The 18,172-nt window shown below is 43.1% G+C and overlaps 1 protein-coding gene across 1 annotated transcript in view; it reads left to right on the top strand.

Moving 5' to 3' along the window:
* The window catches only part of DNAI1 (dynein axonemal intermediate chain 1), a 267,853-nt gene that overhangs the window by 75,499 nt on the left and 174,182 nt on the right, over positions 1–18,172 (top strand). Inside the window, exon 13 of the mRNA XM_038402743.2 lies at positions 5,054–5,097. Within this exon, the coding sequence (XP_038258671.2) occupies positions 5,054–5,097 (44 nt within the window). The remainder of the gene's footprint in view (positions 1–5,053; positions 5,098–18,172) is intronic.

Genomic DNA, 18,172 nt, shown 5'->3' with positions numbered 1-18,172 from the left:
TGGTTGTTTGGAATAATTCAGTTCAACGATTATTCGTTGGTGGTAGATAACCATGCCAGGTGCTTATGGGCAGCTGGCACCTGCTGTGGTACTGAATGTGCCAGGCACATGCTCGGATTCCATTGCCCTTCAGTGGAAGATGAGTACACTGCTGACTTAGTGTGGAGCACCCGGGCAAAGAGGTTAAATAAATGGAACAAATAAGAGTCCCTTCCCCTGAGAATTGTAAAACCAGATTGGACAGATCTCTGGAGAACGTACAGGAAGAGTCAGTCCTGCACTGGCCTAGGGAGAGGTAGGAAAAGAACTATATGAAGGCAGAGGCTTTGGTCTGTGCACAGAAAAAAAAGAGCAGGATGAAGTGCCGATGCAATTGCATGTTCCAGTTAGGTAATTGCATGTCCAAAGGGTAAGTGAGACACGTAGGGTATGTCTACACTGCAGTTAAAAACCCACAGCTGGCCTGTGCAGATGACTTGGGTTTGCAGAACTCAGGCTAAGGGGCTGTTCAATCGCAGTGTAGACAGTCAGGCTCGGGCTGGAGCCCAGACTCTAGGACCCTATGAGGTGGGAGGGTCCCAGAGCTCAGGCTGCAGTTAAACAGCCCCTTAGCCTGAGCGCTCCCCCTCCCCAACCCCCTGAGCCTGAGTCAGTGGGCATGTGCCGAATTGCAGGATAGACCAACCCTCTGTCTCTGTTCCAGGACAGCACTTTTAAGCAGATATTGTACATTAAGCATGTATTTTAAGCACGGTCCTGAGTAGAGATGCTTTCCTGAATCGGAGCCCTAAGTAGCTATTTGTATAGGTAATGGTTGTAGTTGTACATCGCAGAGGGCCTGACGCAATCTAGCATTGGGCCCTGTTGCTGTCTCAGTTTACCTTCTTCCTTGTCAATCCAAAACATCACCACTGATACTTTCAGATTAAATTTCCTTTTCTGAGATCTCATTTATTGACATACAATAATACTCAGCTTCTCTTCCCCAGGCCTAATTCATCTTTTTAATTGATAACAGGTGTCAGCCTACACATAGCCTCCCTCTGTGCTCAAAAATCTTTAGAATCCTTTACCAGGGCTTCACCTTCAATAAATACTAAGTAAGAGAGAACAATAGACTTGTAAGATATGTCCCAGGTATGGATTTGTGTTTTTCAAATCTTTTGTAGTGACAGTGGATCTAATGACAGCTTTCAGAGTAGCAGCCGTGTTAGTCTGTATTCGCAAAAAGAAAAGGAGGATTTGTGGCACCTTAGAGACTAACAAATTTATTTGAGCATAAGCTTTCGTGAGCTACAGCTCACTTCATTGGATGCATTCGGTGGAAAATACAGTGGGGAGATTTATATACACACACAGAGAACATGAAACAATGGGTTTTATCACACACACTAAGGAGAGTGATCACTTAAGATGTGCTATTACCAGGGGGGAAGGAGGAAAACCTTTTATGGTGATAATCAAGGTGGGCCATTTCCAGCAGTTAACAAGAATGTCTGAGGAACAATGAGGGGTGGGGTGGGGGGGAGAAATAACATGGCGAAATGGTTTTACTTTGTGTAATGACCCATCCACTCCCAGTCTCTATTCAAGCCTAAATTAATTGTATATTAATTTAATTGTATATTAAGTTAATTGTATATTAGGTTGTAGATTCTTGATGATGCGTTGGAGAGGTTTTAGTTGGGGGCTGAAGGTGATGGCTAGTGGCGTTCTGTTATTTTCTTTGTTGGGCCTGTCCTGTAGTAGGTGACTTCTGGGTACTCTTCTGGCTCTGTCAATCTGTTTCTTCACTTCAGCAGGTGGGTATTGTAGTTGTAAGAACGCTTGATAGAGATTTTGTAGGTGTTTGTCTCTGTCTGAAGGTTATATCGTAGAGCTTGGCTGTAAACAATGGATCGTGTGGTGTAATCTGGGTGAAAGCTAGAGGCATGTAGGTAGGAATAGCGGTCAGTAGGTTTCCGATATAGGGTGGTGTTTATGTGACCATCGCTTATTAGCACTGTAGTGTCCAGGAAGTGGATCTCTTGTGTGGACTGGTCCAGGCTGAGGTTGATGGTGGGATGGAAATTGTTGAAATCCTGGTGGAATTCCTCAAGGGCTTCTTTTCCATGGGTCCAGATGATGAAGATGTCATCAACGCCACTAGCCATCACCTTCAGCCCCCAACTAAAACCTCTCCAACGCATCATCAAGGATATACAACCTATCCTGAAGGACGACCCATCACTCTCACAGATCTTGGGAGACAGGCCAGTCCTTGCTTACAGACATCCCCCCAACCTGAAGCAAATACTCACCAGCAACCGCACACCACACAACAGAACCACTAACCCAGGAACCTATCCTTGCAACAAAGCCCGTTGCCAACTCTGTCCACATATCTATTCAGGGGACACCATCATAGGGCCTAATCACATCAGCCACACTATCAAAGGCTCGTTCACCTGCACATCTACCAATGTGATATATGCCATCATGTGCCAGCAATGCCCCTCTGCCATGTACATTGGTCAAATTGGACAGTCTCTACGTAAAAGAATAAATGGACACAAATCAGACGTCAAGAATTATAACATTCAAAAACCAGTCGGAGAACACTTCAATCTCTCTGGTCACTCGATTACAGACCTAAGAGTGGCTATCCTTCAACAAAAAAACTTCAAAAACAGACTCCAACGAGAGACTGCTGAATTGGAATTAATTTGCAAACTGGATACAATTAATTTAGGACTGAATAGAGACTGGGAGTGGATGGGTCATTACACAAAGTAAAACTATTTCCCCATGTTATTTCTCCCCCCCACCCCACCCCCCACTGTTCCTCAGACATTCTTGTTAACTGCTGGAAATGGCCCACCTTGATCATCACCATAAAAGGTTTTCCTCCTTCCCCCCTCCCCCCTCCCCGCTGGTAATAGCTCATCTTAAGTGATCACTCTCCTTACAGTGTGTATGATAAAACCCATTGTTTCATGTTCTCTGTGTGTGTATATAAATCTCCCCACTGTATTTTCCACCGAATGCATCCAATGAAGTGAGCTGTAGCTCACGAAAGCTTACGCTCAAATAAATTTGTTAGTCTCTAAGGTGCCACAAGTACTCCTTTTCTTTTAGTGGATCTAATGGTTAGAGCAGAGAAGTCTGGATCCTGGGTTTTATTCCTAAAGAGTGCAAATTATCATTTACTGTCATTATTATAAGTCAAAATGGAGAGATAAAGAAAGAAGCATTAAAAGGCAACTAATACTAAAAGGATAAGAAAACATGATTTAACTGAATATAAAATTAACCTGTGGAATTCACTGCCACATGACATAATTGAGGCAAATAGCTTAATAAATTGCAAAGAAGGATTAGTTATTAAAGCTTTCTGTATCAAAAAGTATAGTATTGGCAGGTCAGTCCTCATGCTTCAGGGAATAAACTGATCACCAGCTGGGACAGGAAGGAACTTCGCTCTCTGGTCTGTATGTATGACCTTTGTGGACTTGAAGAAGGCATATGATCTTGTACCAAGAGAATTTGTTTGGTGGAGTTTGTGACAGAGAGGTGTGCTGGAAGGATAGGTCTATCTTATGCAGGTATATATGATGGAATGTCTACTGTAGTTAAAACCAAATGGGGCTACAGCAGAGGATTTCTAGTAAACATTGCCTTGCACCCGGGGTCAGCGTTGAGGCCTTTTTTGTTTGCAGCTGTCTTGGATGTGATTAGGGAGAATATACGAAGGGAGCTGCCTTGGAATATGCTGCTCAATGATGCCATAGTGATGTGTGCAGAAGATTATGAGACCCTGCAAGCCAACTCTGAACTGTGGCAAGACAGTTTTGTGCATCTGGGACTCAAGAGTGAATGTTGGTAAGGCTGAGGCTTTGATAACTGAAGGAGCAGGACCCACTATAAAGGATATTACAGGCAGAGAGCTTAGAATGGTGAAAAAATGTAAATACCTAGGCTCAGTGGTTGGTGACAATGGTGCCCTTCTGAGTGATGCCTGACAGCATACCAAAGCTGCTTGGTGCAAATGGTGGGAGCTGATCTCAGTTTTCTATGATTAAAAAGGTGCCAATAAAGTTTAAAGAGAATGTATCAAACTGTAATTTGACCCATCCTAATGTATGGAACAGAGACTTGGCCAGCCATGAGAAGAGAAATCAGTGTGCTCTCCACCATGGAAATGAAGATATTGAGCTGGTCAAATGGTTGGACGCTCTATGACAGGAAACAAAATTAGGTTGTGTGGAGCATAATGCAGGTTGCCCCAATTGGAGACAAGTTGATGGAGGCTAGGCTAGATGGCCAAGGGCAAGTCCAGCAGAGATATGAGAGCTATTTTGGAAGGATGTCTCTTGCAATGATCGTGGATGGAAAACAAGCAAGGGGGAGGCCAAAGACTTGGTACATGGACCAGATATCAACGGTCCACACAGAGACCAATTTGCATGACAGCCTGGCATACAATCATGAGTTTTGGAAGAAGGCTGTAAAAGTCACTGAGCCCGACTAGGCAAGTGGCAAAGAAGACAAAATCTGTGAATGATCTTATGTTATGGAACTTATGTGCCTTCCTCTGAATCACCCATCATTGGCCAATGCCAGACAAGATAAGTGAATGGGTGGACCCTTGTTCTGATATGGTTTGGCAGTTCCTATGCTCCTGTATCCACAATGGTGGAAACTGAGACTTCTTCTTTCTTCCTCTAAAATATAGGGTTTTTTAAAAAGTATATTTTCAGTGATGTGAAATGTACAAGGTGGGGAGCCCTGGAGACTGAAATCTTATTGTTGTAATCTTTGACGTAGCTCTTCCTTATCCACTCCATGTGTTGCCATCATCCCCTGTTGTCTGAGTCCACGCATAGGTCTTGATCCTGTGAAAAATTAGGCATATGCAAAGCTTTAGTCACATGCGTAAGTGTTTGCAGGATCAAGCCATAGACTGTCGGCTCTTTTGGGCAGTAATCTGGCTTTATTCTGTGAAGCCCATGCAAATCTGTTGAGTTAGATAATTAATCATTAATACTCTGTTACATTTCCTTTCTTGTTACAGGAATCCGAAGTACAAGGATCTGTTTGCAGTGGGACATGGCTCTTGTAAGTTACAAATTAAACAATATAATTCAGCGACCTAAAAGGGACATTTCCAGGTTAAATAAGAAGACATAATTTAAAAATATTGCACTACTATAGATGTGTTTACCATGATTGCACACACCATCATGATGGTTAGAAATCTGGAATGCTGACCCAAATTTTCTCATCCCTGTGTTACTAGCCTCACTTTAGATCATAAAAAGAAAAGGAGTACTTGTGGCACCTTAGAGACTAACAAATTTATTTGAGCATAAACTTTCGAGAGCTACAGCTCGAAGTGAGTTGTAGCTCACGAAAGCTTATGCTCAAATAAATTTGTTAGTCTCTAAGGTGCCATAAGTACTCCTTTTCTTTTTGTGAATACAGACTAACACGGCTGCTACTCTCAAACCTGACTTTAGATCATGCAAATCTAATTTTTTTTAAAAATCAAACAAATTCAAGCCATTTTGCTTCTCTTTTATTGTTTGCATTTTATTCAATTTGTACAACAAAAGTAGGCTGGTCAGTTTCCCTTTTGTTTTAGTAGACTTTTTAGTCAGTTTCACTAATTGGTTTTCATGCACTAGCACACTCATGCACCAGTCTGCAACTTTTGTGTTGCAAACACGCTAGAGAATATCAGAAACCAAATAGAAGTCTGTTTTAATTGAAATGGCTGCATGCAGTTGTTATCTACAATAGGGTAGCAGCTTAAAACAAAGCCATTGTCAACAAATGTTGCCCTCTAAACAGTTCCCTGAGGGTGCCATGCTGTTATCTTTGAATAACCACTATCTGTATCAGCAGCCTTGCATGATGATTAGGTTTTCCTCCTTCATGTTAACTCTCTGTCATTGAAAAAGAAACAACCCCCTCTCTGCAGTATTTTGAAATTCTATTGACTTGTACTCTGCCTCTCTCGGGTAGTAAATATGCGGACAGGGGGCCAAATCCAGATCGCCAGATGCTTTTGAATAGACCCCAAAATCTTTTTATTTTCTTCTTATTATTATCATCATCAGTATTTATTATTATTTTCTCTGGAATCTGGACCTTAACTAGTCCTTGCCCAAGAAATTTGGATCTTGCCAAAAAATAACTGACTGCCCTGTCTGGGCTGGGTGATGCTGTGGCTGAAGAGTCTCTATAGAAATATCCTCTTCCACCCCACCACCCACCCACTCCCCCAGCTTGAACTTGAATTCTTACTATAGCAAACAGCTCTTTCATTCTGCATGGAATTCTCACAGGCCAGGGTCAGGTCTTTCCATAGAAATACTGGCCAGAAGGAGTTCCTGGGTGGAGCAAGCCCTACACTAGTTTTCCTGGGATCATTCTGTGAGGCATTAATCTGTGACTCATGGGACACCTGATTCTGGGAGATGGCTCTGGGAGGCTCCTCTAATGCAGAATGGTCAGCAGTGTAACCCAGAACCCTGCAAGTGCTGGCTCTGAAGTTCTTTGTGGGTCTGCTTCTTTCCCTTGCAGCATGGTTTCAGTATAGCCATGGTGCCACAGCTCCTGCCCAGGTTCTTCGGAGAGGGATAGCTCAGTGGTTTGAGCATTGGCCTGCTAAACTCTGGGTTGTGAGCTCAATCCTTGAGGGGGCCATTTAGGGATCTGGGGCAAAAATTGGGGATTGGTCCTGCTTTGAGCAGGGGGTTGGACAAGATGATCTCCTGAGGTCTCTTCCAACACTGATCTTCTATGATTCTAAGAGAAGATTGGTGCCCACAGCAGGAGGGGAGGTCAGAAGATCCGATGCAGCCCCAAACTAGTTGTTTTTGTTTTTTCAGAGAGCGGGGGGAAGGTATGCCAGACAACACAAGGGTGTCTTTCTATCCCCAGTCCTGGCATCCTTCCTGCCCTTGGTCTGCTCTTTCCCTATTCACTGATCTCTGACTTTGCAGAGGGGCTGGGATAAGGAGAACAAAGCCCATCCCTTCACTACAGGAAGAGGGAAGAGGGACCCTTCACACTGATACTGTGGGTGAAATGATCTGGCTCAGTTTGTATCCTGCTGGAGCTGACAATGGATCACTCCCATCTCCTCTCTATCTCGATATTTTTTCTCTCCTTTCTCACTATTTTTATTTATATATTTGTTTGTTTTTAAATTTAAAAAGCTGATTGTACAGTAGGGCATTACTAGCTCTCCAGTCGGCTTTGGAAACAAACAAACAAAAAATTAAACTAAAAGCAGCAGCTGCTGCTGAAGGTAAACACTATCTGGAAATTACAGATGGCAGGGACAGTAATTGCAGGTTTTGGAAAGTGAAACAGAATTCACAGGTGTAGTGACCTAGCTGCAAGTACGACGTCTGTGACTGCCTGCCACTTCATTTGCTAAATACGGCCTTGTAAATTTAAGCTGTATCTGTAAATGTTGACAGTGTAATTCAGGCTGATGAAATTAGAATCCATTGTGAACATTCTTTGCTGATGAAACAGGGTTTGTTTCAGTTGGATAGACACAAATTGGTTAAGAATCATATTGTGACACTTTGTACCTTTGGGGAGCACCCCCATTTTCATCTTTATAAAATGATTGTGTGGTATCCAATGCAAGGTTTGTCATGTTGGGTGTCTTCGGAAGGCTCATGATGCACTGAACATGGTTGTTATAGTGAAGTTATAATAATTGTTACAGTAATGTTATAGGCTATAATTTCATGTATATAGTTTTGAGGCTGAAAATGTATCCTCATGGTTTAAAGCAAGCCCAGACAAAAACTCCCCAAGAGCAGAGAGACAGTTCACACCTCATCAGGGCATGTAGGGGACAAACCCAGCCTCACAGGAACAAAGGACACTGGCCTAGGCAGCAACAAAAGAATCTGTTAGACTCTCAAGTGAGTCACTCCCCTTCCTTTGGTCAGTCTGGGACTGTGATGACGTAATGCTCACCTGACTCTGAAGGGTGAGGGACAAAGCCAAGAGGGAAGAAGGACATGTTAAAAGGGAGAGACGTTTGCCATACTCTTCCTCTCTCTTCCACCTCCATCTACAGACACCACACCAAGCGATTGAAGCACTGATCAAAGGGGAGAGCCTGGCTGAAAAGCAACCAGCCAGCCTGTGGTGAGAAGCATTTAAGTGTGTAAGGGCATTGAAAGTGTTAAGATCAGCTTAGAATGTGTTTTGCTTTTATTTCATTTGACCAAATCTGACTTGTTATGGTTTGACTTATAATCACTTAAAATTTATCTTTATAGTTAATAAATCTGTTTGTTTATTCTACCTGAAGCAGTGCGTTTGGTTTGAAGCCTGTCAGAGACTCTCCTTGGGATAATGAGCCTGGTACATATCAATTTCTTTGTTAAATTGATGAACACATATAAGTTTGCAGCGTCCAGCGGGCATAACTGGACACTACAAGACAGAGGTTCCTAGGGTTGTTCCTGGGACTGGAGATATTGGCTAGTGTCATTTGGTTGCAAATAGCTGGGAGCAGCTTTCATGCCAGAGGCTGTGCGTGAACAGTGGGGTTCTCACAGCAGAGCAGGGTAAGGCTGGCTCCCAGAGTCATGGATTGGAGTGACCTAGCAGATCACTGGTCCAGATAACACCAGAGGGGAATGTCACACACATATTAAATTTAAGGCTCCCTTATCTTATTAATACTACATTGGATTAATAAAACTGAAAGAATTTGACAGTCTGATTTACTTTATGCTACTTCTTCTCCTAGTTTTAATCCTGTACTTCCCTCAGCTCTGACAACAGACCAGTCAGTTTCTCTACATTTCACATTCTGTTTCTCTTGTGCTAGCAGGGCAGAGCCAACACTGCAGGGGAATATTTTTCCTTTGAAAATAAGCTCTGTCTATTAAAAGCCATGGAAATGATCCTCTTGCTGTTGGTTTGCGCAGAAGCCCAAAGAGACCTGACAAGATCTCTTTAATTCAGCAAGTACCAGCTCACATGTTAAAGGTCAGATGGGGACCAGCCTTTGCAAAAATGTGGGTGGGTAAGAGTGGATACAGAGACTGCTCACCTTGCACTACCAGCACAAGAGCCTGTCATGATCATAGTACCTGTGCTTAGAGGAGTGCAGGGACGGACAGCTACCAAGGTATGCTCCCAGCCATAGCTGCCGACTTTCTAATGTGCTGGGGGTACTTCCCCTGGCTCCGCCCCATGCCCTGCCCCCCACTCCACCCCTTACCTCAAGGCAGATCACTTATATGGAGGACAGATCACTGATAGAGAGCGTTAGGGATCGCTTGGTAAGCTGGCCATGAGCTGACAATGTGCATTTGGATATGGACAAGTGTAAAAGTATACATCTAGGAACAAAGTATGTTGGCTATGCTTATAGGAGACGGAACCCTGACCTGGGAAGAAGTGATTCTGAAAAAGGATTTAGTGGTCAGAAGGGACAAGCAAGTGAACATGAGCTCCCAGAGCGATCCTGTGGCAAAAAGGGCTATTGTGATACTTGGATGTATAAACAGGAATGTTGAGTAGGAGTAGAGAGATTTACCTCTTTATTTGGCACTGGCGTAACTGCTGCTGGAATACTGTGTCCAGTTCTGGTGCCCACATTTCAAGAAGAGTATTGAAAATTGGAGAGGGTTCAGAGAAGAGCACAAGAATGAATAAAGGATTAGAAAACATCTCTTACAGTGTGAGGCTCACAGAGCTTAAACTATTCAGTTTATTGAAGAGAAGGTTTAATGGGTGACTTGACCATAGTGTCTAAGTACTCACATGGGAAACAGAAATTTAATAGCATAATAGAAATGTAGGGCTGGAAGGGACCTTGAGAGGTCATCTAGTCCAGCCTCTGTGCTGAGACAGGATCAAGTATATCTCGACCATCCATGAAGATGTTTTGTCTAACTTGTTCTAAAGATGATGGGAATTCCACAACCTCCCTTGGAATCGTATTCCAGAGCTTAACTACCCTTAGAGGTAAACAGTTTTTCCTAATATCTAACCTAATTCTCCCTTTTTGCAGATTAAGTCCATTACTTATCCTGCCTTCAGAGGATACATACAACAATGGAACTCTGTCCTTTTTTATAACATCCCTTAACATATTTGAAGAGTGTTATCAGGCCCCCCTTCAATCTTCTTTTCTCAAGATTAAACACGACCAGTTTTTTTTAAACCTTTCCTCAGAGGTCTGGTTTTCTAAATCTTTGATCATTTGTGTTGCTCTCCTCTGGACTCTGTTCAATTTATCCACATCTTTCTCAAAGTGTGGCACCCAGAACTGGACACAGTGCTCCAGCTGAGGCCTCATCATTGCCAAGTAGAGAGGAATAATTACCTCCCATGTGTAACTGCATCACATTGTTGACTCATTTTCAACTTAAAGAAAAGGAGTACTTGTGGCACCTTAGAGACCAACAAATTTATTTGAGCATAAGCTTTCGTGAGCTATAGCTCACTTCATCGGATGCCACAAGTACTCCTTTTCTTTTTGGGAATACAGACTAACACGGCTGCTACTCTGAAACCTGTCATTTTCAACTTGTGATCCACTCTAACCCCCAGTTCCTCTATTCCCCATTTTGTAGTTGTGCATTTGATTTTTCCTCCCTAAGTGTAGTTCTTTACACTTTATTAAATTTCATCTTGTTGATTTCAATCCAGTTCTTCAATTTGTCAAGGTAGTTTTGAATTCTAATTCTGTCCTCCAAAGTGCTTTCAGCACCTCCCAGCTAGGGCATCATTCACAAATTTTATAAGCATACACTCCACTCCATTATACAAGCAATTAATGAAATTAATCGTACTGGACCTAGAATAGACCCCTGTGGGACCTAACTAGATACGCCCTCCCAGTTTGACAGAAAACCCTTGATAACTACCCTTTGAGTACGGTCCTTCAACCAGTTGTGCACCCACATTTTAGTAAATTCATCTAGATCACATTTCCCTTGTTCATTTATGAGAATGTCATGTGTGTCTATGTCAAAAGCCTTGCAAAAATCAAGATATATCACAGCTACAGCTTCCCCCCCTCAGTGAAGCCAGTAACCCTGTATGATAATAGAGGGCTCTGCATTCTAACAGACAAAGGTAACACAAGATCCAGTTGCTGGACATTGAATCTAGGCAAATTCAGACTAAAAATAAGGTGCAAATTTTTAACAGTGAGGGCAGTTAACCATTGCAGCAGCTTACCAAGGGTTGTAATGGATTCTTCATCACTGGAATTTCTTAAATCAAGATCAAATGTTTTTCTAAAAGATCTGGTATAGTTTAACCTCAGCAACTGATGTAGGAATTAATACAGGGAAATCCTATGATTTGTGTTATACAGAAGCTCAGATTAGATCATCATAATGGTCCCTTCTGGCCTTAAAAGTCTATGAATTAATTTCTCTCATGCAGCTTTCAGAACCTTGTTGGGAAGAATGCTGATGGGAACCTCTGTCTTGACCGTCTCAGGTGGAAGGATGGGCAAGGTGGCACTTTTCAGGGGGAGAAATGTAGGGGATTTTGCAAGATGTGTCTCTTCCTTCCCCAAGTTAATTCATGCAGTTGGAGGATCTTATGGGTAGAGCTGAGCAAACAATTTTGCATGCATTGTTGTGGCAGTGTTGGTTCCAGCATATTAAAGAGACAAGGTGGGTGAGGTAATATCTTTTATTGGACCAACTTGTTTTGGTGAGAGAGACAAGCTTTTGAGCTTGCACAGAGCTCTTCTTCAGATCTGGAAAATGTACTCGGGGTTGTCTACACTTAAAACTCTGCATCAGCACAACTGCACCAGCACTTCAATGAGGATGCTACCTACACTGATTGGAGAGCCTCTCCCATTGGCGCAAGTATTCCGTCTTCCCAAGAGCCAGTAGTCAGGTCGATGGGAGTGTTTTTCCAGTGACCTAGTGCTGTCTACATTGGGGGTTAGGTCTGTTTAAATGCGTCGCTCAAGGGGGTGGATTTTTCACATCCCCGGTGATGCAGTTGTACCAACTTAATTTTCCTAGAGCAGTCCTCAGAGTGTCACAGCTAAACACAAGGTGGAACAGATTGTTAGCTTAAGTAGTTAACACATGTTTCAAGGGACCAGACCAGGTGAAGTGGCCAGTCTGATCAGAGTTCACCTTGACTGATCCCTTGAAATGTGTGGTAACTACTTAAGCTAAACAATCTGTATCACCGTGTATTTAGCTGTGACGCTCTGAGTACATTTCCCAGACCTGAAGAAGAGCTTTGTGTAAGCTCAAAAGTTTGTCTCTCTCACAAATAATTTTAAGCAAATAATTTATTTATTTCCTCTAGCTTCTTTATGGCTGGTGAGTGCCCACTCTAGTGGAAGAAGCCTGGAGACTCACTCACAGCGCCTGTAGATCCACTGATTTCAATGGGAGTTAAGTGCCTACCAATGAGGATCTGGACCAAAGTGATCTCCTAAGAAATAGCAAGCCTATTGGAAAGTTTTCTCAGCTAGGTTCTGCTGCAGCAGTGATAGGAAACAGTGGAAGACAACTAGAAGCATTATTAGAATAAACAATACAAAATGATGACAAAGAGGCAAAGGAAACTTGAAGGAAATCTGTCTTGTGTATCAAGGCAGTACTAGGAATATTGCAAGACAAGCAGAAACTAAATGGGCACTGAAATTTCAAAGATTTCAATCATGTCAGAACACCAGATTAAAGACAGAGTTTGCTGATGTGTTCTGATGGTGGCAGAGCTGTCATTTTGAAAGGATTAAGTTTCCCGTTGTTTTCTTGATGGTATTTGGTCACTGTGTAAAACATACCAAAAGCAGCTCCTAGCAGAGTGATGGCTCCTCCCATCTCAGCTGGGGAAAGCTTCCCTTTTCACTCATCTAGTTGAGTGCCTCCTGTGGGCCATTAAGATTTGCCATTGATTGTGATACAAATCATACCCCTGAGTTCAGCCATGTGGATGGTAAACTCAGCCGACTGGTTAAGTCAGATCTACTGTCTACCCTGCTGTTTGAAATGGTTAATCAGCCCAATACCTACTGAAATTTAAGAGCTTTAAAATCCTTGATTACAGTGTAGAGTTGTGGTTAATTTCTCATTGCTATAGAACTGTGGCTGTTGTGGGGGAGTTTGTTCTCAGAAACCTCTTGATCATTGTACCAAAGTCATCTGTCTGGATTCTGCTATGGATTTCTTCACTGATAACAATTGCATGCTTAGATATGAACACGTGATCTACATCTTTCATTTACAGTCTAAATCTTTGGAGCTACAGGAACTACTTTAAATGTGAATCCTTTTGTGAAACCCACAATTTGGTGAGCAGTAATTCCCTGGAAAGAAAGGACTATTTTTTGCTATGGAAAGCATTTGTATTTCAATCCTGAGACATGGAGTGTGCTGCAGGAATTCTTAATGAGCCCATTGCAGAGGCTTGATAGATGTATCAGTTTGAAATGAAATGTGGTATCTTTCAGCCCTAATGCTTTAGCACTCAAAAACTTGTTGTCCCAATCAGTTTGCTTGTGTTCGATTACACTCTGTTGTGACAATACTTTCTTATCTTTGCTCTAAGAGTAAATCATCTGCCTTGGGTCTGATTCTATTGGAGGAAAAGATACCACAAAACATAAAGGATTAAGGGCCTGATCCAAAGCCCACTGAAATAAATGGCCTGATTTCCTTTGATTCAAATGCACTTTAGATCAGGTGTATGTTCAGAGATAATATAAACAGTGGTGCAAACATAGAAGGCATTGTGGCTAATGGCCTAGGCCTTGGCTATGGACTTCAGAGACCTGGGTTTCAATCGTGGGTCTGGCACTTAATTTGCTATGGCTTTAGGTGCTCTGATGCCAAGGTGATGGGTGCGGTATAAGCACGTAGGGAGTGTAAACTACTTACCAATAAATTGGCATAAATCAGCATGGACTGGTGTGAGTCATGTACACATTCTAGGGTGGGGCTCTGGCATGATAAACAACCCACGGGCATGTGTGAGATAAAATATGGGGTCAGGGTTTCTGTATCTTCTGCGAGATGCTTCTTCTGATTTTACCTCTGCTGCACATGGTGATTACTCTCAAATGAAAGCCCACATTCTGTACTAGAAATCAGCACTGTTAGAAATCAGCATTCCTTCTGTGAAACAGAATCTACAGTATTATTCTCAGGAAACAGCAGTTACAAGCACTTTACCCAAAAAAGTAATTCTGTTGATTGACAAATGTATTAACTGATAGTATTTTCCTTTTAACAGCATCCCTTCAAGGAAAATATTTCGATTAAAAAACCCCAAATTTGGGGTCAGAATTAAGATGGTTGCACTGTGATGAAATCTACATGATAAGAAGAATGTATTAATGTTTGTTTTGTGGCCCATGTAAAGATTTCTGATGTGCTTAGGCATGAATATGGAGAACAAGAACACCCACTTAGAATAGTTAATGCTAAAAGAGTATTGGAAGGGAAAATAAATCTCATATTTCAGGGCATAAGGCAACCTCTGGCTACTGGGGGTTAGGAGGAAACTTTCCCTGGGGCTGCCAATGCAGTCAAGAGCTCAAAAAATCACAAGGCAGGCTCCCATAATCATGAGATTTTTTTTTAATGATGGGTTTTGGCTAATTTTTATTTGTCTTCTGTGCCTTTCGGTCACAGTTGCTTCACGTTTTCAGGCTTTTACTCACAACCACAAGGGCTAGGGGCTTTAAGAAAAACTCCACATAGTGTGAGACTCGTGATAGAACTGCAAGACTTGGCAACGTTGTCACAGGTGCCTTTCTTGTACCTTCCTCTGAAATAGCTGGTGCTGTCAATTATCAGAGTCAGGCCACTGAGCTATATGGACCATGGATCTGAATCCAATTTGGTCATTCCTGTGTTCCTAACTCTTCATTCCTTTGCTTTAAAGTTCTTCACTAGAGTGAAGATATTTCATAGATTCATAGCACAGAGCCCACAGCTATGCCCTCTGAAACTCTCCAGTTAGCTGCCACTGTTTGTGGCTGGTAACTTTATTGCTGTCACTTAATGACTTTATTTGTTTAAACAAAATTTTCTGGGTTTGGAATGCATTAAAATTCCCTTGACAACTAGTGAGTTTAGTTTAGGGGAGGAAAGCTTTGCAAATTGGAATATTTTGTGTAAAAGGTTCTAGAGCTGTCTAGCCAAACCCCAAGTCACCCTGGTGTCCCCCATCTGTGCTTCATATCTTAGAGTTCAGCTCCTTCCTGTATGCAACACGGTGCACAGCCCCTCTGACAGCGCTCTGATCTTTCCACTCTTCACAGCATGCTCTGAAGATTGCAATTTCCTTTTCTTCTTTGAAACAAATTCTTATAATTTCCTGCATATGGCATTACAGCTGACAGGATGTACTCCCAGTCTGAATGCTAAGGCTGTAATTCAGTTTCAGAATTCTGCTGTTTTGCGTTAAACTGCTTCAATTTTATACTGCTGATAGATAATCTTAGTTAATTTGGGGACCAGGCTTTGTAGTGGCCTCCAGAGTTACCAAACTCTTTCCTTTCCTGTTTGAAGCCCTGTTTTTCAAGGAGGTTAAAACACGACTGTCCCAAATCCCCATTTTTACACGGGATGTTTTTCTCTTTTTGTTTACTAAAATATTTATTCAGATTGGCGGAGTTGTTGGTAGAGAATGGAGAGGGATTGTTATTTTCAGCTTAAATGAAAAAAATAAATGGTCTTCAGTTTGTGAACACTTGTAGAGTAGTTGTTCTGGAGATCCTGTGAAGTGACTGTGATAATTGCACATTGAAACCTACCCACAGAGCACATATAATTATTACTACTGTGTGTTTCTGGATTTTTTTTGGGCTCATTGCATTCTATACTATACAATATGAGAGATGTAGCCATTGGATGATATCTAAAATATCTTGGGCCAGATTCTGATGGCCACATCTCTTTTACCTTGCTGCAACTCCATTGATGCCCATGGGTTACAGAGATCAGAACCAGCTTCACTGTTTTCAGTGGGAGATTGCCTGGTAATATGGACATTGTATCCATTCCATTGGTGGTGCATTGGCACTAAAACTCTGGGTATGGTCTAAACTGCAATTAGATACCTGCAGCTGGACTGTGCCAGCTGACTCGGGATTGGGGTATGGGGCTGTATAATTGCGGTGCAGACATTCGGACTAGGGCTGCAGCCTGAGCTTTGGGACCCTCCCACCACGCAGGCTCCTAGAGCCGGGCTCCAACCTCAGCATAAATGTCTACCCGGCAATTAAACAGCCCCTTAACCCAAGCCCAGCGAACCTTAGTCAGCTGACACAAACCAGCTGCAGGTTTTTAATTGCAGTGCCTACTGCCACTCACTTCATCCCTATGGGGAGTCCAGCACCAGTGGCTGAACTAGCTCAGAGCAGGGCCTGCGCTCTCCACCCTGAGAATGGCTGTTCTCTGCTCTGGGGCACAAAGGCTAGAGATGGCTCATTGCGTCTTCTCCCTTATCCCACATTGAGTACTTTACTTGCTCAATGCCAGCAGCATCCCTGCCCCCCTTAATTACAATGTCTTTCTGATGTCATTATGATAGGGGTGGGTTGTAAAAAAACAAGTCCAAAGGCTGTAATCTTTGGGTGCTGAAATGTTTGTTTCATGAAAAACCTACATGTTGCAAGTCAGACTATGAGCCGGCTGGCAGGCTCACCAGCTGGGGAAGAAACAATAAAAGTCCAGTTACCTGTCATGCCCCATCCCTTTGCTCAGGGCTTGCTTTGTTTCTAGCAACAAAACTCAGAACCGGAGCAAATCAACTCTCATGACTGGGTAGTTACTGCCTGAGGCTTTTCCAGCTTCTGCCAGCTGTGAGGAGAGAGGACCTATCCTTTCCATAGTAATCTCTTTTGCACCAGATTCCCCTTTCCTTTTATAGGTGTGTCCAGATCAGCCACGTGACAGGCAGGAACACAGGAACCCCATATAGGCTTGAGTGCCTTTATGTCTTGTCACAGACATATAGAATATGCCTTTAAAACTCATCAACTAGATTGGACCAAAATCCCCCTGCTAGGGAAAAAGAGTCTCAGGGGAAAACCCTGCTAGGGAGATGCTTTTCGAGAATGCAAACCTGCTGCATAAAACACCTGGAGGAGGGATGCTTTTGGTCAATTGCTTCTTCCTTATGAGGGAGATTTTCCACCAAGAAGTCCTAAGTAAACTACAGGGGCATCTACAGAAGCTGATATTCACCCATTGGATCCATTGCTTGGAAGTAATTCAAGGGGAGATTCAATAGAGAAGGGTTTTATGGGCCACATGCCCATAATGGGGGAGGTCTAGGTTGGATATTAGGAAACACTATTTCACTAGGAGGGTGGTGAAGCACTGGAATGGGTTACCTAGAGAGGTGGTGGAATTTCCATCCTTAGAGGTTTTTAAGGCTCGGCTTGCCAAAGCCCTGGCTGGGATGATTTAGTTGGTGTTGGTCCTGCTTTGAGAAGGGGAGTTGGACTAGCTGACCTCCCGAGGTCTCTTGCAACCCTAATCTTCTATGATTCTATGCTAAAGTAGCTAAGTCATGGGGTTTCTACCACTCACTGCTGCAGCGCCTCCTGATGGCCTCCTCCAGGGCTTAGCTTTTGACACCTCCTCCTTTGGTAGCTCACCCCATCTCTTTCCCTCTGGATTCAATTACTCCCTCTTTGTAACTCAGGGTGCTCCCATTTCATGGCTGGCCCTCCAGCCGGGTCACTATAGTTTTTCCCCTTCTGGACCAGTATCAAAGTCCCACTGGACGACCATCTCAGGCAGTCTTCTGCTCCGCTGCCGAGGCTATGCCACTTCCCCAGTGCTTGGTAGGGTGAGCCCGGGCCCGCAAACTATTCCACATTCCAGTTCAGTGACCCTATAACTAGCAACTACCCTTCCTATATCCTTTTCTCTGTCTTCTGGGCCATTGCTGGGTTACCACTGGAGCCTCCTCTGTTCCCTGTGGTTTCTTCACCCTCTCTTCGGTTCTTGACAGAGTCTGTATTCAAAGGCAGGATCCTATGGTGTACGCCCCCGAGGGCTCCTCCTCATCTCTTGCCCACTTCCCTCCTCTCCAGGGAGTGAGGAGAGTGCTCCTTCTTGCTCACCACTTCCTGGTTTAATACCAGCTCAGCCAACCCTTACCCAGCTGGGTTTCCTTATCAGTTAGAGCTTAG

The sequence above is a fragment of the Dermochelys coriacea genome, chromosome 5, assembly GCF_009764565.3.
Source record: "Dermochelys coriacea isolate rDerCor1 chromosome 5, rDerCor1.pri.v4, whole genome shotgun sequence".
Lineage (NCBI taxonomy): Eukaryota > Metazoa > Chordata > Testudines > Dermochelyidae > Dermochelys > Dermochelys coriacea.
The sequence above is the reverse complement of the archived record's forward strand: the minus strand, read 5'-3'. Positions and strand labels throughout refer to the sequence as shown.